Source organism: Miscanthus floridulus, chromosome 19 (assembly GCF_019320115.1).
Source record: "Miscanthus floridulus cultivar M001 chromosome 19, ASM1932011v1, whole genome shotgun sequence".
NCBI lineage: Eukaryota > Viridiplantae > Streptophyta > Magnoliopsida > Poales > Poaceae > Miscanthus > Miscanthus floridulus.
The window spans coordinates 80,758,899-80,780,703 of NC_089598.1; the positions used below are offsets into that span (position 1 = coordinate 80,758,899).

The following is a 21,805-nucleotide window of genomic DNA, read 5'->3' on the forward strand; positions in this document are numbered from 1 at the left end:
TCATAATTTTTCTATAGATCCAGTATAGGTAAAATTTGGTGAGTAAGGTTCTTATGCTAGAATGATGCTAGGAAAAATGAGAAATCTATTGCTTGACACTTTTCATTAGGGTTTCCTAATTATGCTAAAAATGGACATGCCACTTGTTATTTTGGATACAGCAAGTTCTGCTAGCTCAATGGCTTTGAAATTTTTATGGTAGTCTATGTGAAGCATGAGATAGCTACTGTAATTTTTGTAGATTTTTATGAATAGTTTTGCTATATATTGCTTTAATCACTTAATTAACTAAATAAATTTGAATAGAATATTAAATAATTTATTTAGAAGTTGGCACTATACTTTCTAGTGTTTCTCTGGTATGTGCAACAAGTTGGTTAACTTGGCTTGGTCAAATTATGCTTTTGCATCATCATTAAATAATTAAGTTAGTAACCCTGTCATTTCTGGACAGATTCTAGGTTTACTGGAAATTGATTTGGTTAACATAAGAATCATGCTTTGCTGTTTACCATTGATTTGTAGAAAATTTCATAAGCTTTCTAGAATGTCCTCATGCAAGTCATTTGGAATTGTAGAACTTTAGTTGTGATTGAATTAAGGGACTACTGGTATGCATATGAAACTTTAAATGTTAAATTATGTATCCCTTTACTATTCTAAGTTTGTGGTAATGTTCTTAGGTGTTAGGCCTTTAACTGAAGATGAGCATCTTTATCTTAGGTTATGCAAGTTAGGTAAGTTGATCTTGTTCTTTAAGTTAAGTTAGATACATGCTTAAAGTGATTTGAATAGAGCTAATTACTCGGTAAACGAGTGTCCAGTGATGCATTCGTAAACACTCACTGTGATTCATTCATCATTGAGCATCATGTCATTCCTTATGCATTCATGATATTTATCTTGTGCATCGGCATGCAATAGGTGTACCGGAAGGAGTGACCCTGCTGGAATTCGAGGAACCGAGCGAGCAGCAACAGCCGACACCGGAGATTCACTAGGAGGAGCCTTCAGGAGAAGTGCTAGACGAGGTCACCATTGAGTGCCCGGATCACCGTCCTTGCAACTTTGTGAAAGGCAAGCCCCGGAGCATATTAAGCCTCCTAATTTCTGAAATGCAGTTACAGTATTATTGTTACATATATATATTGTTGCATTAAGTTTAGGTGTTAGATGCAAACAGTTGCTGCATTGGTTATCCAATCCTTGTCCAGATATTGTTACCCTGAATCCTATGTAGCTCAGGCTCGTGTAGTGCTTAGCCCTGCTTTAACACGGCAGAAGTCAGGTGATTTCCTGTCACCTGCGAGATATAGGAATATACATGTGGCACAGTTGGCTATATTTGCTATCGTGGAAAAGAACCAGTCTTAATTTGAAATGAAGACCGGACGGAGGCTTGCCGGTTTGCAGTGACTCCGTCCGTGTCGCTTAAGGACTGATTCTTGGAGCCTTTCCTGTTCATGTTGAACGCATGCCTCTCTCTTAGTTGGCCGGGTCTGGAGACCGACCACGAAGCCGAGTAGCTCACCTCAGGCCAGGAGTCGATAAGTATAAAGTGCGCCTCGGAAGGGAGCCATAGGCGTGAGTCCAAGGGCAGGTGATTTAAAAGTCCTGATCGTCCTGGCAGAAGGGTAATCCCTGAGAGTGCTGGCGCTGATCGAACCCGCAAATTTGGTTCCTGAGTTGTCCCAAAGGTGACCCATGGCTACCCTTGCTAAGTATGCCAGGGTGAGAGTTAGGAATACCCCCTCAGCTGAGTTGTAATTCGATTCGAGTCGCCGTCTCTCCCGGTTAGTGAGAACTTGATGGGCTTATCTCCAAAGTAGATACACTTAATAACCTAATGGTTCGGAAATGATGATATGATGATGACAGCCTTATGATACCTGCTATGGTTAATATTGTTTGCTCCTAATAAGTGAGTGCTCTAGTACAGGTGCTAATCTAGTGGACAGGTAAATAATGATAAGCTTGATGCTAAGTTTAAATGGGTTACTCTATTCATAAGCTCTTTTATGCAACTGTGTCAAGCTAGCCCACCTGAAAAGCCTTGCATGATCCTTGGGGTCTTTCATTTCTGGTTTGACGGGTAAGTCTAGCTGAGTACCTTCTCGTACTCAGGGTTTATCTCCCACCTGTTGCAGATGACCAGTTCTACTTTGGTTGATGCAAGTACTGCCTTCTCCCAGCTGGGGATGAAGACTAGACCATTGGGCACGGTCTCTACTAGTTCTCGTACCTGATAATGCTTTTGTGGGACATGACTCAGACTTGGCAATGTATTTGAAAACTATGATGTTTTGTACTAAACTATGTTGTTTCTGCACACTCAAACTTGGTTTGTAATATTCTATTTCAACTCTGATGGATGTAATTCGAATGCTACTTATGAAATGTTGTAACGGATGATGTGTTGTGTTGAATCACTATGATCTTGGTTTGTATGTCGAGAGTTGGTTGAAATCCTTCGTGATTTCTGGACTACCGGGATTATGGGAGCTTAAGTACAGGAATTTGATCGCTTCGGTGATTATTTTTGTACTTACGTTCTTATGATTTGGTCGGTTCTATTACATTGCCCATCCGGTATGGTCTGCAATTTTGGCCAATCTCTTGGGACCAGCACTCAAATACTCATAAGGTTGTACCGATCCAGTAATCCTAAGGCCGGTCAGCATGTATATGTCGGCCAGAGTGATGGTCATTGGGACATGACCAAAAATGAAAGCATTTAGAGCATTAGACCAGAAATAAGAAGCAGAGATCAAAAGTGAATCTTTCCTCTCCATTTCGGACAACGGAAGTGTTAAGCATTGATTCAGATCATAAAGCTCTCAGTCTCTGCCTTTTTTCGTAGATACCCTATAGAACCAATCTCTCCATCCCTTAGGTGCGTTAGACCAGTTTTTGAAGGAAGTTTTGTTCCAGGAGGATGAATCCACTACAGACTATTTAAAAGGGATCTAGTTGGTTTCTTGGCGGATAAAATCGGATGGATCAGAATCACCCATAGGCCCGAGAAAGTAAGCATTAGGGACGGCAGCTGATGGAATCAAGATCTCGTTCCTCATTTCCTAGAAATCGGATAAAATGAATTCAAGAAGAAAGAAGATATGGGGTGGCGGCCGATACTCAGAAACTAGAGAACTAGGGGACATACCTTAGGGATGTGGTCGATGGTCGCCATCGCGATCGAAAACTGGTTTGGATCTAGTGAAGATCGCTTGGATGGCGGCTCGTTGGAACAGCTGATTTGCTAGGGTTTGAGGCCTCGGCGATGATGGCGTCGGCTATTGAAGTTGGCTTAAGAAGAAGGAAGAAGGCGAGCAGGCTAAGTAAGTTACAAAATATATTGTTGGGATGTTATATAGAACTCGGGCCAGGGAGTCAGGAGTCGTGCATATATTTCGGATGGTGCAGTTGCAGCGTGGTAAACCAGTGAACCGGAATTTTTGGGATAAAATCATTTTATCCCAAAATTGGGGGGCATGTGTTTACACCAAAATTTGGGAGAAGAGTGCGGGAACTCGTAGGCTTCTAGAATTATGCCAATCAAGGAATCGATAGAGTAAAGATTGATATCTGCTGGATCGAATGCAACACGGGATCCATTCTCTTCGAATGATGTCAGCAGATAACGAAGACAGGATATGATTGGCGCCAAATAGATACATATCGGACTCTACAAAAGGGGAAAGATTAGAGTCTAGGTTATCTTAAGATAGGAATATTTCCTTCATGCCAAAGAATTGTATTAAGTCGTACTCGAGTAGGATTCATTTTTAGGCTCTGGATATAAATACCAAACCCCAGCTATTGTAAGATAACAATCAATCAAATACAAAGTCAATTACTTTTTTCGGCTTCGGCCACCCCTTAGGAGTAGGAGTAGAGTAGATCTCGGTGAGTTCTTCAGCGAGTACGTCTGCATCGATCTGGTCGACCTCCACTGCTTGTCTATAAGTACCGTCATGGTTTATACCTCTGTTTGTATGGCTGCATCGATCCGGTCGACCCCCACTGCGACTCTGGAATATGCTAGTTATCGATTCTTGTATAATTCAAGTATGGCCTGTGTGATTCTGCCTCACACCCCACTGCTTGAATTAGATCAAGGTCAAGTTATTGGCTCTACCTTAGTATGGCAGTCTTTGGTAGATTCATTAAGTTACCGATATTGCTTATTGCTTTCATTATTTATCTAATTATAGCAATATCACTCTGCCCGATTGAGATTGATCTGGATCGGCCTTATATCTTGTTTAACTCATCGTTTGCTAATCTAAAACTGATCTAATCTACATCTTAAGCGATGAGTTATGTTTTTTATCAGCTGTTTTGCGTCAATCTTAATCGTGCATAGCGTGCGGTTAAGGCATGTCCGATCTTGAGTAGATCTATTAGTTAATGAAAACCGTTCCATGACCTGTCATCACGGCCTATGGGATTCTGCCTCTCACCCCACTATTGGCACCGTGGAGTGGGGATCGTTAGTTAGTAGACCTGTTCCTGGGAAGGCATGACCTTAATTGTGCGCTATGCCTGAATCAGCTGTTTAGCCAATATCGAATGCTTTCACGAACAGTTCACATTACGAGATCATTGAAGTAGAGATAAGTTGAAAGATGTGTTAGCCCCATGATCTTGTTATGGTATTACAGCTTGCATGATTCTGCCTCATGCCCCACTAATATTAGTAATGAGTTAGGGTCGTCGAGTCTATTGTTGTTTCTATGACCTACATGATTCTATCTCATGCCCCACTGGTCATGGCGATAGATGAGATCTAACATGTTCATTAGATTTACCTTTATTAAATGGTTAAGAGGTGTTGAGTTGTTTCTTTAAATAAAAGGAGTTCGATTATTTGTAATCATTGGCTCAGTATAAACCAATCATCATTGATATCTTATTGCCATTGATTAATATTTGCTTAAATAATATTTGTCCTGAATGATAACCGATCCTTCTTATACAACCTCACGAGCTTTAATCGATTCATTCTTGTGAACATGCTGGGATCGGCTATTTAGTCGGTTTCCTCTCATATCGGCTCTCAGAGCCACACATTCGGAACTGTCTAGCAACACCAGCACGTTCCGTCCTTAATTACTAATAAGCTTTCTCTCCTTGTCAATTGCAGGGTCAAATTGACTGGCATGTCTCAAGAGGATTGAGCAAGATCGACCACCCTTACGCTGAAGCCAGGTGGATCTACTCCATCGAGCGGACCCTTCTGGCTTGCTGCGTGTGTCCTCGGCACAGAGGCAAAAATTCTATGTCGATAGCCTCCCAGTTGGTTGCCATGAAGGCCATCCCCATGAATCGCTATAGGTCCGCATCAAGGGTGGACCGGCTCTAGTCCCCGCTTCCTCTAGTGGTTCAGTGGAGTCAGGGCCGATGGCGCACCCCGGGTTGTTGTCGGCGGAGGCGGCGCCGACGTCTAGTCGTGAGAGATCGGCATTCCTACCACACTACCGTAGGCCGTCTCCTAGGCTGCCATTGCTCTCCCCGTCGCCCTCGGTGATGATGCTAACACCACCGGCACTGGTGGTTCGGTCGCCACCGCTGGCCTCGGTGCAGTCCCACTCGCCGTCGTCGGATCTGCTCCTAGTGGGAGTGGGTCTCCTCCACCATCGCAATCCCCCTCGCCGTTCGCTGAGGCCATGGGCGAGTTTGAGGGCTCTTCGAGAAACATCACAACGAACTCCGATGATGATCGTCTGTATGGCTACCCAATGCCTATCCCCATAGGCCCGAATCTGTTCATCACGCCAGCCCATTTGGTGGTCTGGTGTGCCCCGTCTGCCCCAACCGTATGCCCGTGGTTGGAACGAGGCCAACACCAGGGCACATCTCCTAGCAAAGGCACGTAGCCTCCAAGATGGCTACTACAACAAGGACAAGAACATTGCCCGCCATCGCGCCCTAGCAAGGAACCAGCGCTAGATGGACTTAGGGAATCGTCCGACCGCGCTGGTTTGCCATGGCGGAGAGGTCTAGTATGCTGCCTTAAGTGAAGTCATGTTAATCATCTGTAGTTAGAACTAGTATGTCTAGGTAATGGTTGGATGCCTTTGACTAGTGGGATGGTACTGCTCTCCTCTTATGGTCAAATGGCATTGTGCATTTGTGCAAACATTTTGGTTCACAAAGTAACGTTTACCATTATCTTCGTGCGCACTTGATGGTCCAAGCATTATCCATCTAACTGGGCCAAACACTTCTCACTCTTGCCAACCGCGCAAGGATACCTTTGTGTCTTGGTTTGGTGAACAAAAAACATATCAGTAGTGGTAGTAGTCATGAGTGGCTTTGATCTGTGGTGAACCCAACTCATGTCTTCAATAAAATTTGTTGAATTTGTAAGAACCATGCAGTGAGGAGTTCATCTAAACAAGTGTCACCTCGATCTAATGCACAATGGAGGAGGCATAGCTGTTGCATTTTTTACTACACACGCCAGAAAGTCCGCCACTGTCCATTTGATCTCTCATCGGATAATAAAAAGTGTAGCCATCTCTAGCTAGCTGTTGCATGCCTCTGCAAAACCAACCAAGAGAAATTTCTTATGAAAGCAACTCCTCTTCACTCTTTAGTCTGCCCCTCAACTGTTGTGACTGCATTTTTGAGTGAAATAACTATAGAGGCTTTCCTCCTGCATCCAATTCACAATTGGCAACCACGCAAGGGTTGCTTTGTGCCTCGGTTTGCTAAACCAGACACGTATCAGTATACAAACTTGGCATGTTTGTCGAACTGATTAATGATCTCACCATAGTGGTTGAAGCATGCTGTGTGAAAGGAATGCTTTATGTCAATGGCTTATGCAGTGTATACGAACCTATAACAAGTACAAGTTGTAGTTGAATGGAACAGTCATGTACACAATAGACAGTCCACATAGTGTAGTACTGACCCCGGCGGACAAAGCCTATGTGTTCACTGAAGCACAAGTTTATAACAACTGAGCATACCGAACATGTTTAGAATACAAAGCCAGAAATCCAAAGCAAAGTGCAGTTTTAGAATACATGTTCTCCCAAAGATTATACATGAAATCTCCTACAAGTCATCGTCATCTCCAGACATGTGATCTCTGCCGCCACAGTTACTGTCGTCACTGCAATACTAGTTTCCAGTATCATCTTCATCCTCACTGCCTTCAAGTATACCAACTGCTTCCCTCTTATCTCTTAGAAGGTCTTCTAAATTGGCTTGAATGACAGTGCCTTCTCCACCATGACTAGCTTCATGCATAACCTGATCACCATCACCCAGCAGGACTTCATGCTCGTTGTCAGAACGGTGATCATCTTGGTGCACTATAGGCTCTATTTCATTCACATCATACATATCCCTATGTTTGAACTTCTGCATGACTCATCAATCTTTGCCCAAGGAGGTGTCCTACAAATAAAAAATCTTCCTTGCCTGTGTCGCGAGAATGAAAAGGTCATCCTTGTACCAGAATGATTTAATGTTGACAGATCTGTAATGTCCATCATCGTCAATGCCTGTAGACTTCGTAGTGCCATCTAGATTATACCAGTCACAACACAGAACAACCACCGTCCTATGATTTTGTACACTAGAGTTATACATCAACTAAATAATTTCTCTAAGGACACCATAAAATTCGACTGATTGGCCTTCATTTGTGACGGCAGTCATGACACCATTGTTCTATGTATGTAGAGATTTCTCGCGATCAACAGTGCTATACCTGACTCCATTAATACTGAAAGCTGCATAGACCTAGACTCGGGTATCAGGACCACATGACAGTGCATACAAACCTTCACTGACCTCTGTTGGTTTTTCTCTATGCGGCTCCTCGATCTGCACAAAAACATGAAACCACCATCACCACTGAGTTGTCATATAATTCTGCCAATGATCGGCCTAACAAAACTAAAATATGCTAATCACGTACATGAGACTTAAACCACGCTGAAAACTCTGCTGCTAGCCTACTATCAACATCATCACTTGCCTCTTGTTCCTCTAAAATTTGTCTATATATTCTATAGCATATATAAGCATTATTATTGGTAACATTTCGTACGTAATATAGGAAACAGCAAATCAGCATATAAAAAATCATACTTACTGCACATATGGTCCAACCTCATCATAGTTATTAAGCACATACCAATCTAGCTTATTGATTTCGGCTTTATCCTTGATGTCCTTTACCGTAATCTGGCCAATGGGCTTGACACCATGCATGAAAATAGAGGTCTCACCAGGTGCTGGCCCATCATGTGTCATATTGTCATTCCAGTTATATCTTGTTTTAACATCGTCCATGAACCTCTCCCAAAATGCCAACGTCTCACTTTCTAAGTAATCCTCCACAATTGATCCTTCAGGCCTGGCCCTGTTCCTTAATAAATTCTTCAACGTGCCCAGTCACCGTTCTATTGGGTACATCCATCTGTATACATCTTTGGGAACAAAACCTCTTAAGCCTGCAGGTATGATCCTCTGGAAAAGGACATGGCAAGTATGCATTTTCAGCTTGACAACTACCTTGGTACCATCTGCACTTATGGATTTTGCTAGGTTGGTTGCATAACCATCTAGAAACTTGACACCTTTAAGGAACTTGTAAAATTTTGCTCTGTGTTTTTCTGTCATGACATAGTGAGCTTCTGAGAATTTAAGCGAGGTGGCTTACTGCACGCCATGATATTGAGGCCTTATGTTCATATCATGCAAATCTAGCCTAGCATTCGTTGTGTCCTTTGTCTTGCCCTCCACTTTCAGCAATGTCCAAAGAATGTTTTCACATATGTTCTTCTCAATGTGCATGACATCAAGATTGTGTGGCAGCAACAGGTCCTTCCAAAATGGCAGCCCCCACCAAGTAGATTTTCGATTATAAGTCACTGGCTCTTCTCCACGCTTTCATTTTCTTTTTCCACCGTGCTTACCTGGGCAGACATCTTTCACCTTCTTGAGTTCCTCAAGGACCTCCCATAAGGTGAACTTTTCTAGCGCATCTCGGTCCTTAGTTCCTCCATCAAAATCCAAGCTCTTTCTCCAAGGGTGATCCCTAGGAAGGTAAAGATGGTGTCCAAGGTAGCCTAACTTGTTTCTTAGACTCCTTGATAATGGATTTTTGTCGCAATAAATACATGCATAATAACCTTTTGTAGTTTGGCCTGACAAGGTGCTCAATGCTAGAAAATCATGTATGCACCAAAGCACGGCAGCGAGCAGAGTGAAGCATTTCTTATTATCATGATGTAGTACATCAAAAGTGTCGATACCTTCCATAGTTCTTTCAGTTGTTCTATAAGAGGCTCCAAGAATACATCAAAATCCTTTCCTAGAGAGGTTGGGCCCAGGATTAGTAGAGACACAAAGCAATTCGATGGTTTCACACATTCCCATGGTGGCAGGTTCAGAGGCGTTACAAGAATAGGCCACAAACTATATGTTGAGCTAAAGTTGCCAAATGGATTGAAACCATCTATGGCGATGACAAGCCTCAAGTTTCTTGGATCATCTACAAAATTTTTGTGCTTTCTATCAAAGTCTTGCCATGCCTCCTAGTCTACTGGATGGCTCATTTCATCGGTATTCTTCTCTCGCTTAGTCTCATGTCATTTGGCGTCCGCTGCTATTCCTCGTGCAGCAAAGATCCTCTGCAACCTCGATATTAGAGGAAAATGCATCAAAACCTTATGAGGAACCTGCCTGCTACCATCTGCATTCTCCCATCTAGACTCTTTGCATTTTGGGCACGCTTGCAATTTCTCACGATCACCGCAAAACAACACACAGTTGTTCTTGCACACATGGATACTTTCATGACCTTGTCCCAATTCTTGAATATATCTGCATGCCTCCTCACATGATTTTGGTACGTTGCTACTAGGGAATGCATCTGACAGCAACGCCAATAGTGCATCAAAATAGCTATTGCTAACTTGATAGTGGGACTTGATATAGAGCAACCTGACAAGGAAGGAGAATCTTGAGAAGGTAGATCCAGAAGAAACTAATTGCTTCAACTCATCCAACAATCTTTCAAACTTTGGGACTCTTCCAGTCTGCTCTTTAGATGTCAATAGGTTTTGAACTAAATCATCAAAATCTGGTAATATGTTATCATCCCCGTCCTCCTGCTCCTCCTCCTCCACAATCCAACCATCATGATGAGATCCATGCACATCTGATGGCTCTATAATGTTAGTACCTCCTCCCTCTTCCCCATGATGAAACCATGTGGTGTATGTGGGTGACATTCTGTGTATAAGTAAGTCGTCCTTCACCTCCTACCAAGTTTTAACCACCTGGTTAAGACAATGTGTACACGGGCAAGGGATGTTTTGCTCTAGGTATTTTTGTTTAACCATATCCATGAACTCTTCAACTCCTGCGATGAACATCGATGAGAATGGTCTCCCATTAGGAATCCAGGATCTGTCCATCTGTTGCAGCAAAAGTATGTAAAGTCCGTTAGAGTTTTGACCATTGGGTGGACAATGGCAAAACTAGCATTAGAACAAAGCATACAGTGTTCGAGAGCACTAATATGTGCATTTGTTCATATCATACTATGGGACAGTCTGATTTTCTGTTTTTGTGTGACAAAAGCATTGATTTCAATTGAAATTCATACAGAATAGCCTTTCTTTATGTGTTCTTTACTTTATCGTGTACAGAAAATGGAGTCCTATAATCACAGAAGAAGGTACTCATACATTTGTTCTACGAACTGGTATGGCTCGGTTGCAAGCTGCCTCTATCGTGGCACACACCTGATCATGCGGACACCAATGCCGCCACGCTCCACCAGGAGAGCCCCGCCACGCCACCAAAAGGATGCCTGAGCCACCATAGTAGACTAGCGTCCTCCGCCTCCTCAGTCGTTGCCGCCACAAGTCTAGCGGGCATAGATTTATTTCCACTTGTAGGGGATATATCTAATTTAGGTCAACCTATAGGGCATCCACATAGCAAATAGGATACCATAGCAACTCTAAAGAGATGTCAACACAGCCAGGCGTCTAGCGCAATGGTAAAGACACTCCAATCCTTAGTTCAGATCCCGTGTTCGACTCCTAGGTATCAGACCTTTTTTGAGAAATTAAACCCTGACGGCCCACATGGTACAAGTGACACGCAAACCGTCGAGTCCCATAGGTCGGATGGAGATGGAGAAAGGTCCCATAGGTACACATGACACGTAAGCCTTGAGTCCCACAGGTCGGATGTAGAAGGAACGAGCGGAGACTTTTATGACAAATTGCAAGCGTCAAGTGACACGCAAGCCATCGGGTCCCATAGGTCGGATGGAGATGGAGAACGGTCCCACCAGGACATGTGACACGTAAGCCGTCGGGTCCCACAAGTCAGATGTTGAAAGGTCCTGCAGGTACACGTCGGACGGAGAAAGGACCGAGCGGAGACTTTTATGACGAATTGCAAGCGTCACGGATGAGTAACTACAGGTCCCACAGGTACATGTCGGATGGAGAAGGGTCCCACAAGTACACATCGCGTGGAGATATGATCGAGCGAAGACTTTTACGACGAATTGCAAGCATCATGGATGAGTAACTACAGGTCCCACAGGTGCACATCGGATGGAGAAAGTACCATGTGGAGATCTATGACGAAGCCATTCGTTACAGATCGAATATTGTTCGTCACAGATGTGTAATTAGTTCAATGACGAAGCCCTGTTCGTCATAGTTTTAAAGGAGATCGTCACAGATGAGCCGCGCGAGTGATCTATGACGAAACCCTACGCTCTTCTATGATGTTTTTTTTATGATGCCTGATTTCATCATAGAAAATGAGGGTTGTAGGATCGTCACCACTAATCTATGATGAAACGAAAATATTCGTCATAAAAAACGTTCTTCTATAACGATTTCGGATTTGTCATTAAGATTTTCGTCATAGAAGTGGATATTTCTAGTAGTGATCCCCCGAGACCTCGTTGATTAGGAGAATCAATTAGAGGGGTTAATCATACTACATGGTGCTAATCTGTGGGCTTAGATAACCCCTTAGATAGGAACCCTCGATCCCCTTGTGGCCTCCCAAGCCATATCTAGGATGGCGACAAGGGGATCTTATCTTTTCTCAACCATTCGCCCGAGAAAGGTAGGCCCCCATATTGCGTTCGGTTGTTCGTCTAAGGACCTTAGGAGCGCCGTCATAACTTATGGGATGCATAATGTCCTCGATAAGTTCAACCTGGTCATACATGAGCGGAGACCCGGTCTATCCCTCGAAGGCTTTGAGCGTGCATGAGGCGCCCACTTACCTAGCTTGTAGTGGGTCAAACGTCTCGGCTTGGTGCCGTCACGTCGCTTGATGTCCCACCCCCTGTCAAAGGGGTTCGGTAGCAGGCGCCATTGGCTTAAGCTACACGTTGCGATGGCTAGAGCGTTCCGCATGGCCAGGCTAAAACCACTAGTGGGTCTGTCACGCCATACCCATCGCTCTCTCATTCCCTTGGTCTAGAGGCGGCCATGCGTCGTCAGCCGACTAGCCTTCGAACCTCTAGTGTCGTGGGCCAGAGGAGCCCCCGGGCCCATCACGGGCCCTTTGTTAGAGGGGTAATTTTGGAAAAAAAAATAAAAAAATGTTCAGTTTGTATGAACCTGAGTGGATCATCAGTTTCGTAAAAACCAGTTGGTTCAACCAATTTTTAGCAATCCAATTGCATGAACAATCTTTTAAATGAACCAACTGTTATTGTATTTGGTTCAGTCTTTTATCGGTAATGACCACCGGTCTAGTTGGACCCTATTGAAGCCCCTAAAGTAGGAAGACCTCAAATTACCCCCTCCGACTCTTATTCTTATGGGTTCTCCCTCGCCACAAGTGCCCCTCCCCACCGAGCCTATCCACATCGAGTGGCTCCCTGCCATGGGCACCCCTCCTTGCCAAGCTTGTCCTCGCCGAGTCTCTCCTTTTCGAGCCTATCCTCGTACAATGATGGTAGATGGGAGAAAATACAAAAAGAATACACAATCTGTGACATAACGATCCAGTTGTCATAAAAGGGTATGGGCTTTAAAATTGAGTCTATTGCTGTGCTGGAGCTAGAGCAGAAATTTGATAGTTGAAAAAAAAAGGCCTTTAAATTCTATGGCTATATTTGGTTTAACTTCTCGAAAGTGCTTCTGCTATCAAAAAGCAAATGCCAACCAACAGGTAAAACTAGAAGCTGTTTTTATAGAAACAACTATTTTCATGTTTCGCAACTCTTGGCTTTTAGTCTTTTCAAATGAGTAAGATAAAGACACATTTTACAAGTGTTTTAAGACTGACAAAGGGAGGATAAATTTTGCAGTTGTTTTAGGATCTGTTTGCATCCACTAGTTGAGATGCATGTGCGGCACACAGTGTCTACAAAAATCTTTCATAATAGAAGAATAATAATCAAAATTATAAATCCAATTATTTGCTGGATTGTGCTTGTACTGCTTGGTTCGATGAAGGTCCTGTAGCTGCTTCTTGTTCTACCTTGGGTGATGAAGCTACTGCTGTTGTCATTCCTAGTTCTAGTTCTTATATTGGTGCCACCTTGTGAGAACCTATTAGCTCTCAGTGGGCTATGGTTCACGCCCTTGTCGCATGGTGAAGGTGATGAGGTTGAATTCTTTCTTGCCTCAACTTCACTGGGAAATAAGAGCTGAATAGTGTTCTGGTACAGTGATGGTGCACGTTCTTCAGTTGCTGCAGAGTGGCAATCATTTAGTCAAAGCCTTTAGAGTTTATTGATCAAACACATGTTTTGTCGAGGTTGCACAGCTTTGAAGCGAGACTTACCTGATTAGTTGCTTGCATTTTGGACACCGTTTTCCGCACTTGGCTGCATGTCTTAGGCATTTATGCAGAAGCTGTTTAAAAGAGTAGCAGTAATATGAGTTTCAGAAAAGTTTGCAGAGCAATGATGAAACTGATTTAAAATATTCAGTAACATAATTACATCAAAGAATGTTCAATTCAAAAAAGTTACATGTAACACCAGTATAATAAGCAAAACTTTAGGTTGGTGGACAAATTAAATTAAATTGTTTTGCACATTAATATTCACTTATGATCAAATAAGCAAACTAACCAATCATGAAATAATCTGTTTTTCATTCCTTAATTCACTAATTCATAATAAAACAAGATGACTCAACATTCTGTGAAGGGGATGCGCTTTCACCTCACACTGTAATAGCGGCCTCGGTTCAGAATGTAGGGAAGGCATATACTGAACATCTACAGCACATTCAATTTTTAGTGATCAGCCAGACAAATAACATTGCATACAAATAAAATCACATTATGCAGATCTAATAGTCTGAGAAAAGAACTGTCCATGGTGTAGTCAATCTGGAAATATAATCACATTCGATAAGCACAGAGTGGTTACATACATCAAACATGTATGAGAAGAAGTTTCAGATGGCTATGTGTGGGAACTGAGAACATACCCACAGAAGGCGAAATATAAGCAAATCGCTTGCAGGTAACCGCAGAGAAAAACAAATGCAGTTCCTTATTGCCGATGTCTAAATCTATAAGCACATTTAAACTGGTTGCCCCTTTCAGCAAAAGGAAAATTACAAGAAGAAAACATCAGCTAGGTGACATATTGCCGCAATTACAAATTGTAGCTGAACTACTTCAGAAGTCCTCATTGGACCACAAAAATAAATAAATAAATAAATATTATGAGCATACTGTTTGGTTAAATTAAATGAGTATATTCAGTGCATACTGGAAGGACGAGGGAAACGGAAACAGAAACCTAATGAATGGTTGTTAGTTTTATCCCATCCCCTGCGTGCTGTGCTGTCACCATCATGCTAGAAAACCAAACAAAAAAGAGAGGGCAGGGGTGTGTGGAAGGGAAGCTACTCCATGTAGTTCCCCTTTTGAGCATTGCCCTGTATATGGTCTATCTCCTGCACCCCCAGGGGCAAAATAATTCAAATTTATCAGCACACACCCAGCTCAGACTTTGTTAAAAAAAATGCATGCCCATGTCCATCTACCTTTTTTCCTTGCAAAGGGGGAAGAATGAAGTTTGATCATGACGAACCAATCAACATTTTTACTCAAACATTAAGATCCTTATTGGAAGTGAGAAACCATATGTATTAAAATAAAACGCACTCTAGAGAAGTTTTCTCGAACAGGCATCTTGCCAGTATTTCATTAAGCAGAGGTGAAACAGAGTTTTACAGATAGTGAGCGAACTCCTGCTAGCGAGACACAAGCAGGAATAGTCGCACACTAATCACGCCCAACATACTATAAAGTACTATACAGCCAGATTATTTTGCAACCGCTGTACAAGCAAAACAGCTAAGTTAGCGTAGCCCGCTAGCAGACACTCGTCAAGCTCCTCAAGAATCAAGCTGCTAATCTGAGCCGGTGTCAGAAACTGCAAGACAAACTATGGATAAAGAATCACCTGATGACCTGGAGGTGCTTCTCCATTGATGTGACCACATGCTCAACCAAGTGCACGGAAAATCATTGCTAGAATGCACATGCACAGATGAGCATGAAAAGTGCTAATTTAATTTCAGTTAGAAATATATGTTGGCATCAATACTCATCTGTTTCCCATTGCCGGTCGGCTTGTCTCGTCCCTTTCTAAACATAAAGATATAGAGTAGTGAGTGACCACAGAGCTGTTCAGAATGATGGGTGTCTGAACTTGAGATTAAAGACCCATCCAAATTGCAATGTTAATTAGTTACGAACATGGCAGAAGTTTATTTAGGAACTGCCTCTGGCAACTACGAGAGCCATCGGAGAAACGCACATGGGTACTTGCAACTGAAGTCACATCAAATAAAAGTGTAGCAAAAGTATCCATACAGTACAAAGCCTCATCCAACATACAAGTCCAACAAAAGCGGTAGCTAATAGTGAGATATTACATGTTCAGTGTCATACATCACATTCATGCATCTATTCCCAACAGTGCACCCAACCTCCCTCCTCTTCCTCTTCCTCTTCCTCTTCCTCTTCCTCTTCCTTCTGTTCCAGCCCCTTCTGCTCCTTCTGTTCCAGGTCCTACACTTGCACTTCCTCTTCCTCTTCCTCTTCCCCTTCTCCTTCCCCTTCCCCTTCCCCTTCCCCTTGCACTTGCACTTGCACTTGCACTTGCACTTCACATGAATGGAGAAAAATGGTTCAGTAAACAAGTTGACTAAATAAGCATTTTTTTCAAACAATAATAACTTTGTAATAGAAATTCTCTACTATGAAACTTTGTAAAACACTGAAACATCAAAACAAGCACAAGTTACAAATGACACATAAACAACCTAAAGATATGACAAGGTAAACCATCAACACTTAGAGCACTGAATGATCACTTCAAAACAATCATAGGCACTGAAGGTAGCTCGGTGTGGCAATTTGACTGTCAGGCCTTGTATCAAGGCAGTCCAGCGGCAACTGAGGACCAGGGCCAGACGGGTTTGGCCCAAGCTTCTATCTTGCAGCCTGGGAAACGGTCAAGAATAGCATCATGTGCTTCATGGATGCCTTTCACAGAGAAGAAGTGCAACTGGAAAGGGTGAACAGATCATACATGGTATTGTTGCCAAAAAAGCCTGGATTGCTAGCCCTGATCATACCTGACTACAAGGCTGCAGTCACAAATCAAGAAGCTTGTTGATCTAGACCAGACTGGATTCATCCAAGGTCGATCCACACTGCTCGATCAGTTTGCAAACGCCACTGGACAGCAAATCAACTATAACAAGAGTACAGCTGTGCCCATTCACATGGATGAAGAGACTGCTGGCTCTACTGCTATGCAAACAAGGCCGACTAACCATCAACATTTAAGCTGGGCTGGTTTTAGTTGGTACTTCTATTATTGATTTAAATTCAAGAAATACTTGCAATTGAATAAAAATCTACAGCTGTAATGATCTTTTGAGTAGTCATTTAAATATGACAGGCAACAGACACTAACGAAATCCTCTTTTGAAATACAAATGAGCATGACTCACATTGTTTGTGAAGATGGTTCATTTTGAGAAGATGAGCGATTTCTCTTTTGACTAGCAGTTGGACCTCCTTGGCAATGCTTCGCTATATGGCCTAGTTCATTACATTCAGAACATGGTCTCCTTTTCTTACTGGTGGTGGCCTCATCATAGGACTTGATCCTAGAATTTCTTGGTCTTCCTGGTTTCCTTCTCAGTTTAGGCTTCTTGATTTTATAGGCCAAATCAACATGTGGCCAATTATCCTTGGATGTCATTGGATTGAAAGAACATGCATATGCCTTTTTTAACCGATCAACAGAGAAGTATTCATGCACAAAGTCATCCATTCGTACCTCTCTACTAATCTTAGAAATGAAAGCTAAAGCATGGGTGCAGGGCTGTCCAGTTACTTGCCAAGCCCTACAACTACATGTTTTTTGTCCTAAGTTGATTGCGTACCTGAATCTGTTCACAGTTACTTCAGCTGTTCCAGCCCCACATATCAATACCTCATGGCCCTTGATACTCTTGGCTTTAGCATTTAGAGCATTGGTCACAGCTGGAATGATTGTGCCTGACATTTTACTAGCAAGCTTGGCTCTCAAAACAAATTTCTCAATGATCATTTGTCTTATCTTGTCATGCATATCCACAATTTGAAAATTCTTGGTTTTGGATACCCAATTGTTAAAGCTTTCAGAGAGGTTGTTGTTGATGTAATCTACCTTGCATTCTTCCCCAAATTTGCTTCTACTCCACACAAATGGATGGTTGTCATCCAACCAGGATAGTGCACTAGGATCCTTCTCCTCTATGTTTCGCATGAAGTACTTGAACTTGTCATTTGTGAAGCTCTTGGCAGCTGCCCACATATTCTTACCATAAAGCTCACCACTGTACCCATTCTTCTTCATGTTCTTCCACAAGTGCCTCATGCATTCTCTATGTTCCACTCCTGGGTACACATCATGTACAGCCACCTCAAGTCCTTTGCCCGCATCTGTACTAATGACCAAGCCTGTAGGAGTACCAATAGCCTTCTTTAAGTTTGTCACAAACCAAGTCCAACTTTCTTTAGACTCGGTCTCAATCACACCATAAGCCACTGGAAATAAGCAGTTTTGACCATCCACTGCAACAGCTGCTGCTAACTGACCCCTTCCCCTTCCAGTCAAGTGTGTGGCATCCATGGCAATGTAAGGCCTACATCCTTGCAAGAACCCATCAATGCATGGTTTAAGAGCAACAAAGAACCTACTGAAACACAAATCACCATTGTCATCTTCTTCAGTGTCTATGTCAACTATGCTGCCAGGTACTACTTTTAGAAGCTCAGCTTGATAAGTTGGTAGCAAGTTATAGCTATCATTCCACTTCCCATATATGATGTCCATTGCCCTTAGCTTGCCTCTGAAAACTCTATCGTATGGAACTTCTATCGAGTACTTCTTCTTGAGCCTATCTTGCAACTCCTTTGGTGTCATTTCAGGGTCTTCCCGCAGTAAATCGACAACTCTTTCAGCTACCCATTTATTGGAGGCCATTGTTTCACCACAATTGTTGAATGAACCACAAGTATGCTTTGGACCACTAGTCTTAACCTGCAACAAAAAACAGCAAGAAAAGAACCATTTTATTAGTAAATTGCTACACACTAATACTTCTTACTTGATGCTGAATGTTACAAAATTTTTGAAATCACCTTGCACCCAATGTACTTTTTACTTGTAGATGCAAAAAACTTCCAGTTGCAACCCTGATTTGCTCTCTTGCATATGGCTCTAAATCTGCTCTTGTCCTTTTTCACAATATCAAAAGCATGATCATTCAAGATGGCATGATGTGTAACTGCAGATTTGCACTGATCCACGTCTGGAAACACCACATTTACATCAATACATGGATTATCAACATCGTATGAGAAGGGTGGAGGGTCATATTCATCATCATCATCAACAACTGGTTCATCGGGATTAAACTCAGGGTCAGAGCAATCATCACAAGAATCAGAGGATGCAGCCAAGTCACTATCATAGCTGCTATCACTTGCTGCCACAAGTGAATCAGTGTCAGAATATATGCCCTCCTCATCAACTCCTACACCCTCATCATGATGTGCACCTTTTGCTTTGGATTTGGTGGCTCTCTCTTTTTTGGTGGCTCTCTCTTTTTTGTTTGTGGATGTGGCTCTCTCAACAGTGTTTGTCTCATTGGTGGGCACTCTATTCCTTACAGAAGGGTGGCACCTACGTTTTGTTGGTGAAAATTGCAATGGACCCTCAAAATCATTAATTTGGGCATTAATGTACACCTTTCCCTTCTCTTTATTGAGTTCAAACCACTCAAGCAACTGCTCATCAGTTTTAATCTCAATAGAAGGTCCTCTAGAAATTTCATCCAATGCACGCCACAAACTTATGTACTGTTTTGAACCCCACATGTAGTGCTCAGCTATGAAATTAACTAGCTGCAGTAGGTCAAAGCTATGCATGTCAACAACTTGAGTAGGCAAGGTTCTACCCTGTTGCCATGATTTTGGTCCCTCATCAGGCAAACTGAAAAATGACAGAACTCTAACAACAAGACTCATATCCATGCGATTTGGCCTACAAATCACATCACCGAATACACAGTTAGCTAAATCGCTCTACAGACGGAAACTTATTCTTCCTACAGATTGATACTAATTTTCCTAAAAACCAAATCACATGAGCTCTAAATCTTACCTAGTCTCTTCACCAACGTCGCATAAATCCATTTCGCCGGGCTCGCTGCTCCTGTCCTCGCGTGGCGTATATCACTAGCTAAGCAAGCAATCAAAGCACTACTACTGCCTGTCGCAAGTAAAGAGCTATCGGAGACGACCAGCACAGTGAACTAGCAGCTGCCTACATGCACCAGCTCGTCTTCTTGATCCTCTCCCTCTTCCTCCCCGATGCAACCTTCTCCGCACCCGCCGGGTCATGCAACCGGCAACGCAGCAGCACCACGGTGCCGTACCCTCCAGATCCGAATATGAATACTAATGTTAGGGCTTGGGCGCACGGTTTCGCACAGCAGGAAGAGAAGACCAAGGGGAGGGCGTACCTGGTGATGCTCATCGCCGGCGAAGGGGCCGAAGTAGCAGCGACGGCCGGCCCAGTCGTCTGTGGATGGGGGGTTGCGCGCTCGCCGCCGCCTGCCGCCTGGCCCCCATGCCGCGTACTCGCCAAACGGCGCCCCGTGCCGCCCGCCCGCACGCGCGCTCGCGCACCCACGCGCCAGGTGCCCTGCTGCTGGCCGACGAGAGGGAGAGGGAGAGAGATGCGACGGGAGCTGAAGGCTGCTGGCCGACGGGAGGGAGAGATGGGAATGGGACGGCAGGAAGAGAAGAGTGAATAGCGAGAGAGAGAACGAAGAGATAGGGGCAATTTAGTCTTTTGCCTTTGTGTTTAGATATTTTGATTTTTTTAATTTATTTTTTTCCAAGTGCATTTAACGGTCATCCAAAACAGGGGTAAACGGAGCTTTCATTTCATCAAAGTGAGGGCAAAATCACAATGTTACAAAAAACAGGGGTAAAATTACAATTAGACTCCTGAACAAGGGTAAGAACACAATTTCCCCTTTTTTGTTATAGTAACAGTAGCTTTTTGGTAACTCATATTGGAACCAAACAGACTCAGGAAACCTTACTAATGCTCAGGCCTGTTCGCTTGAACTTATCAGTCGGCTTTATCAGCTAGAATCTACAGTATTTTTCTCTCACAACAAAACAGCTTCAGCCGGCTTATCAGCCGGCTTTAATACCAGCCGAACAGGCCCAGAGAAGCTCGGCAACAACAGAACCATTGAGGTGGCGTTTGGATGCAGGTAGGGATAGGAATAGGGAAATTGAGTAGGATATGGGGTGGGTTATGGATTTGGAAATACAAATTAAATGCTAATCCAACGTTTGGATGTAACAAGGTTTGGATTTGGTTATACTAGGCCCACATGTTTTTTGTTTAAGAAAAAATAAAAGGAGCGCCGGTCATCTCCTACCCACATCACACAGGCACCAAGCACACACGCAGTGCCGGCCCTGCAAGGGTGCACGGGGTGCCATGGCCTAGGGCCCACGGTAGGGGGGGGGCAGCCCAGGACCCACGTATATAGGCCCTCAGTACCGCAGGCGTTTTAGTCTTTAGGTATACTATGCGTAACACGTCTACGCGAACGCTCGCCCGACGCCTAGGACCCTACGCGAACGGCCGAACGCCCGTGCCGCCGAAGGGTGAATGCGAATCGCCGTCCGTGATCCGTCTCGGCGACACCGCGCGTGCGGCACAGGCACTGCGGCTCCCGTCCGGCTGTCCCATGGTTGTCCGGTACAACACCGCTAGGTAGGCCGTAGGCGGGTACGGGACGCAGACGACGGCAAGGCGACAATCTAGGTATTTTTTCCTTGATCGTTTTTTAATCTAAATTAATTACTTCGGACTTCTAGTACTCGGTACTCATATAGTCGTGTTTTTCTTCTAATTTAGGTGTTAGAAACTTAGAATGTTACCTAAGAAACATTAGTCGGGGTCTCAGAAAAGAAAACGGAGAAGAGTAGAAGATCAATTTATTGAATCTCAAAAAGGTGCTATACATAAGTTTTTTTCAGCTTCAAGCAGTGTTGTGCCTGATGATAATCCTGTAGATGCACTTAATATTGAAGAACAAGGACAGCAATAGCAACAAGTTAATGATAATTTAAGTATACAAGTTGATGACATTGATGATGCTACAGAGAATAAAATTTACAGCCTTCCTCTCAACCTGAAAATTCAATTGATGATGTGTAAGAA

At 43.3% G+C, this 21,805-nt stretch overlaps 1 protein-coding gene and 1 long non-coding RNA gene across 2 annotated transcripts; both read right to left on the reverse strand.

Annotated features, from left to right (window-relative positions):
* Nucleotides 1–13,242: 13,242 nt before the first annotated feature.
* Nucleotides 13,243–15,824, reverse strand: LOC136528610 (uncharacterized). Its single transcript, XR_010777111.1, has 3 exons — nucleotides 14,195–15,824; nucleotides 13,810–13,880; nucleotides 13,243–13,716 (listed from the first exon to the last, which is right to left on the reverse strand). It is a non-coding gene; the product is annotated as an uncharacterized lncRNA (long non-coding RNA).
* Nucleotides 15,825–15,949: 125 nt separating this feature from the next.
* Nucleotides 15,950–19,704, reverse strand: LOC136526236 (uncharacterized). The gene is made up of 3 exons (XM_066518973.1): nucleotides 18,694–19,704; nucleotides 17,451–18,592; nucleotides 15,950–16,157 (listed from the first exon to the last, which is right to left on the reverse strand). The coding sequence occupies exons 1-3, from the start codon at nucleotides 19,585–19,587 to the stop codon at nucleotides 15,950–15,952; spliced, it is 2,244 nt and encodes a 747-aa protein (XP_066375070.1). The 5' UTR covers nucleotides 19,588–19,704.
* Nucleotides 19,705–21,805: the final 2,101 nt, after the last annotated feature.

Excerpts from the sequence above, each read along its gene's own strand:
- LOC136526236 (XM_066518973.1), bottom strand. The coding sequence starts at position 19,587 with ATGGATATGAGTCTTGTTGTTAGAGTTCTGTCATTTTTCAGTTTGCCT. Across the intron at positions 18,593-18,693 it reads AAAAGTACATTGGGTGCAAG|GTTAAGACTAGTGGTCCAAA; the intron begins GTGATTTCAAAA and ends TTTTTGTTGCAG. Across the intron at positions 16,158-17,450 it reads GTAACTGTGAACAGATTCAG|TGCAAGTGCAAGTGCAAGTG; the intron begins GTACGCAATCAA and ends ATTCATGTGAAG.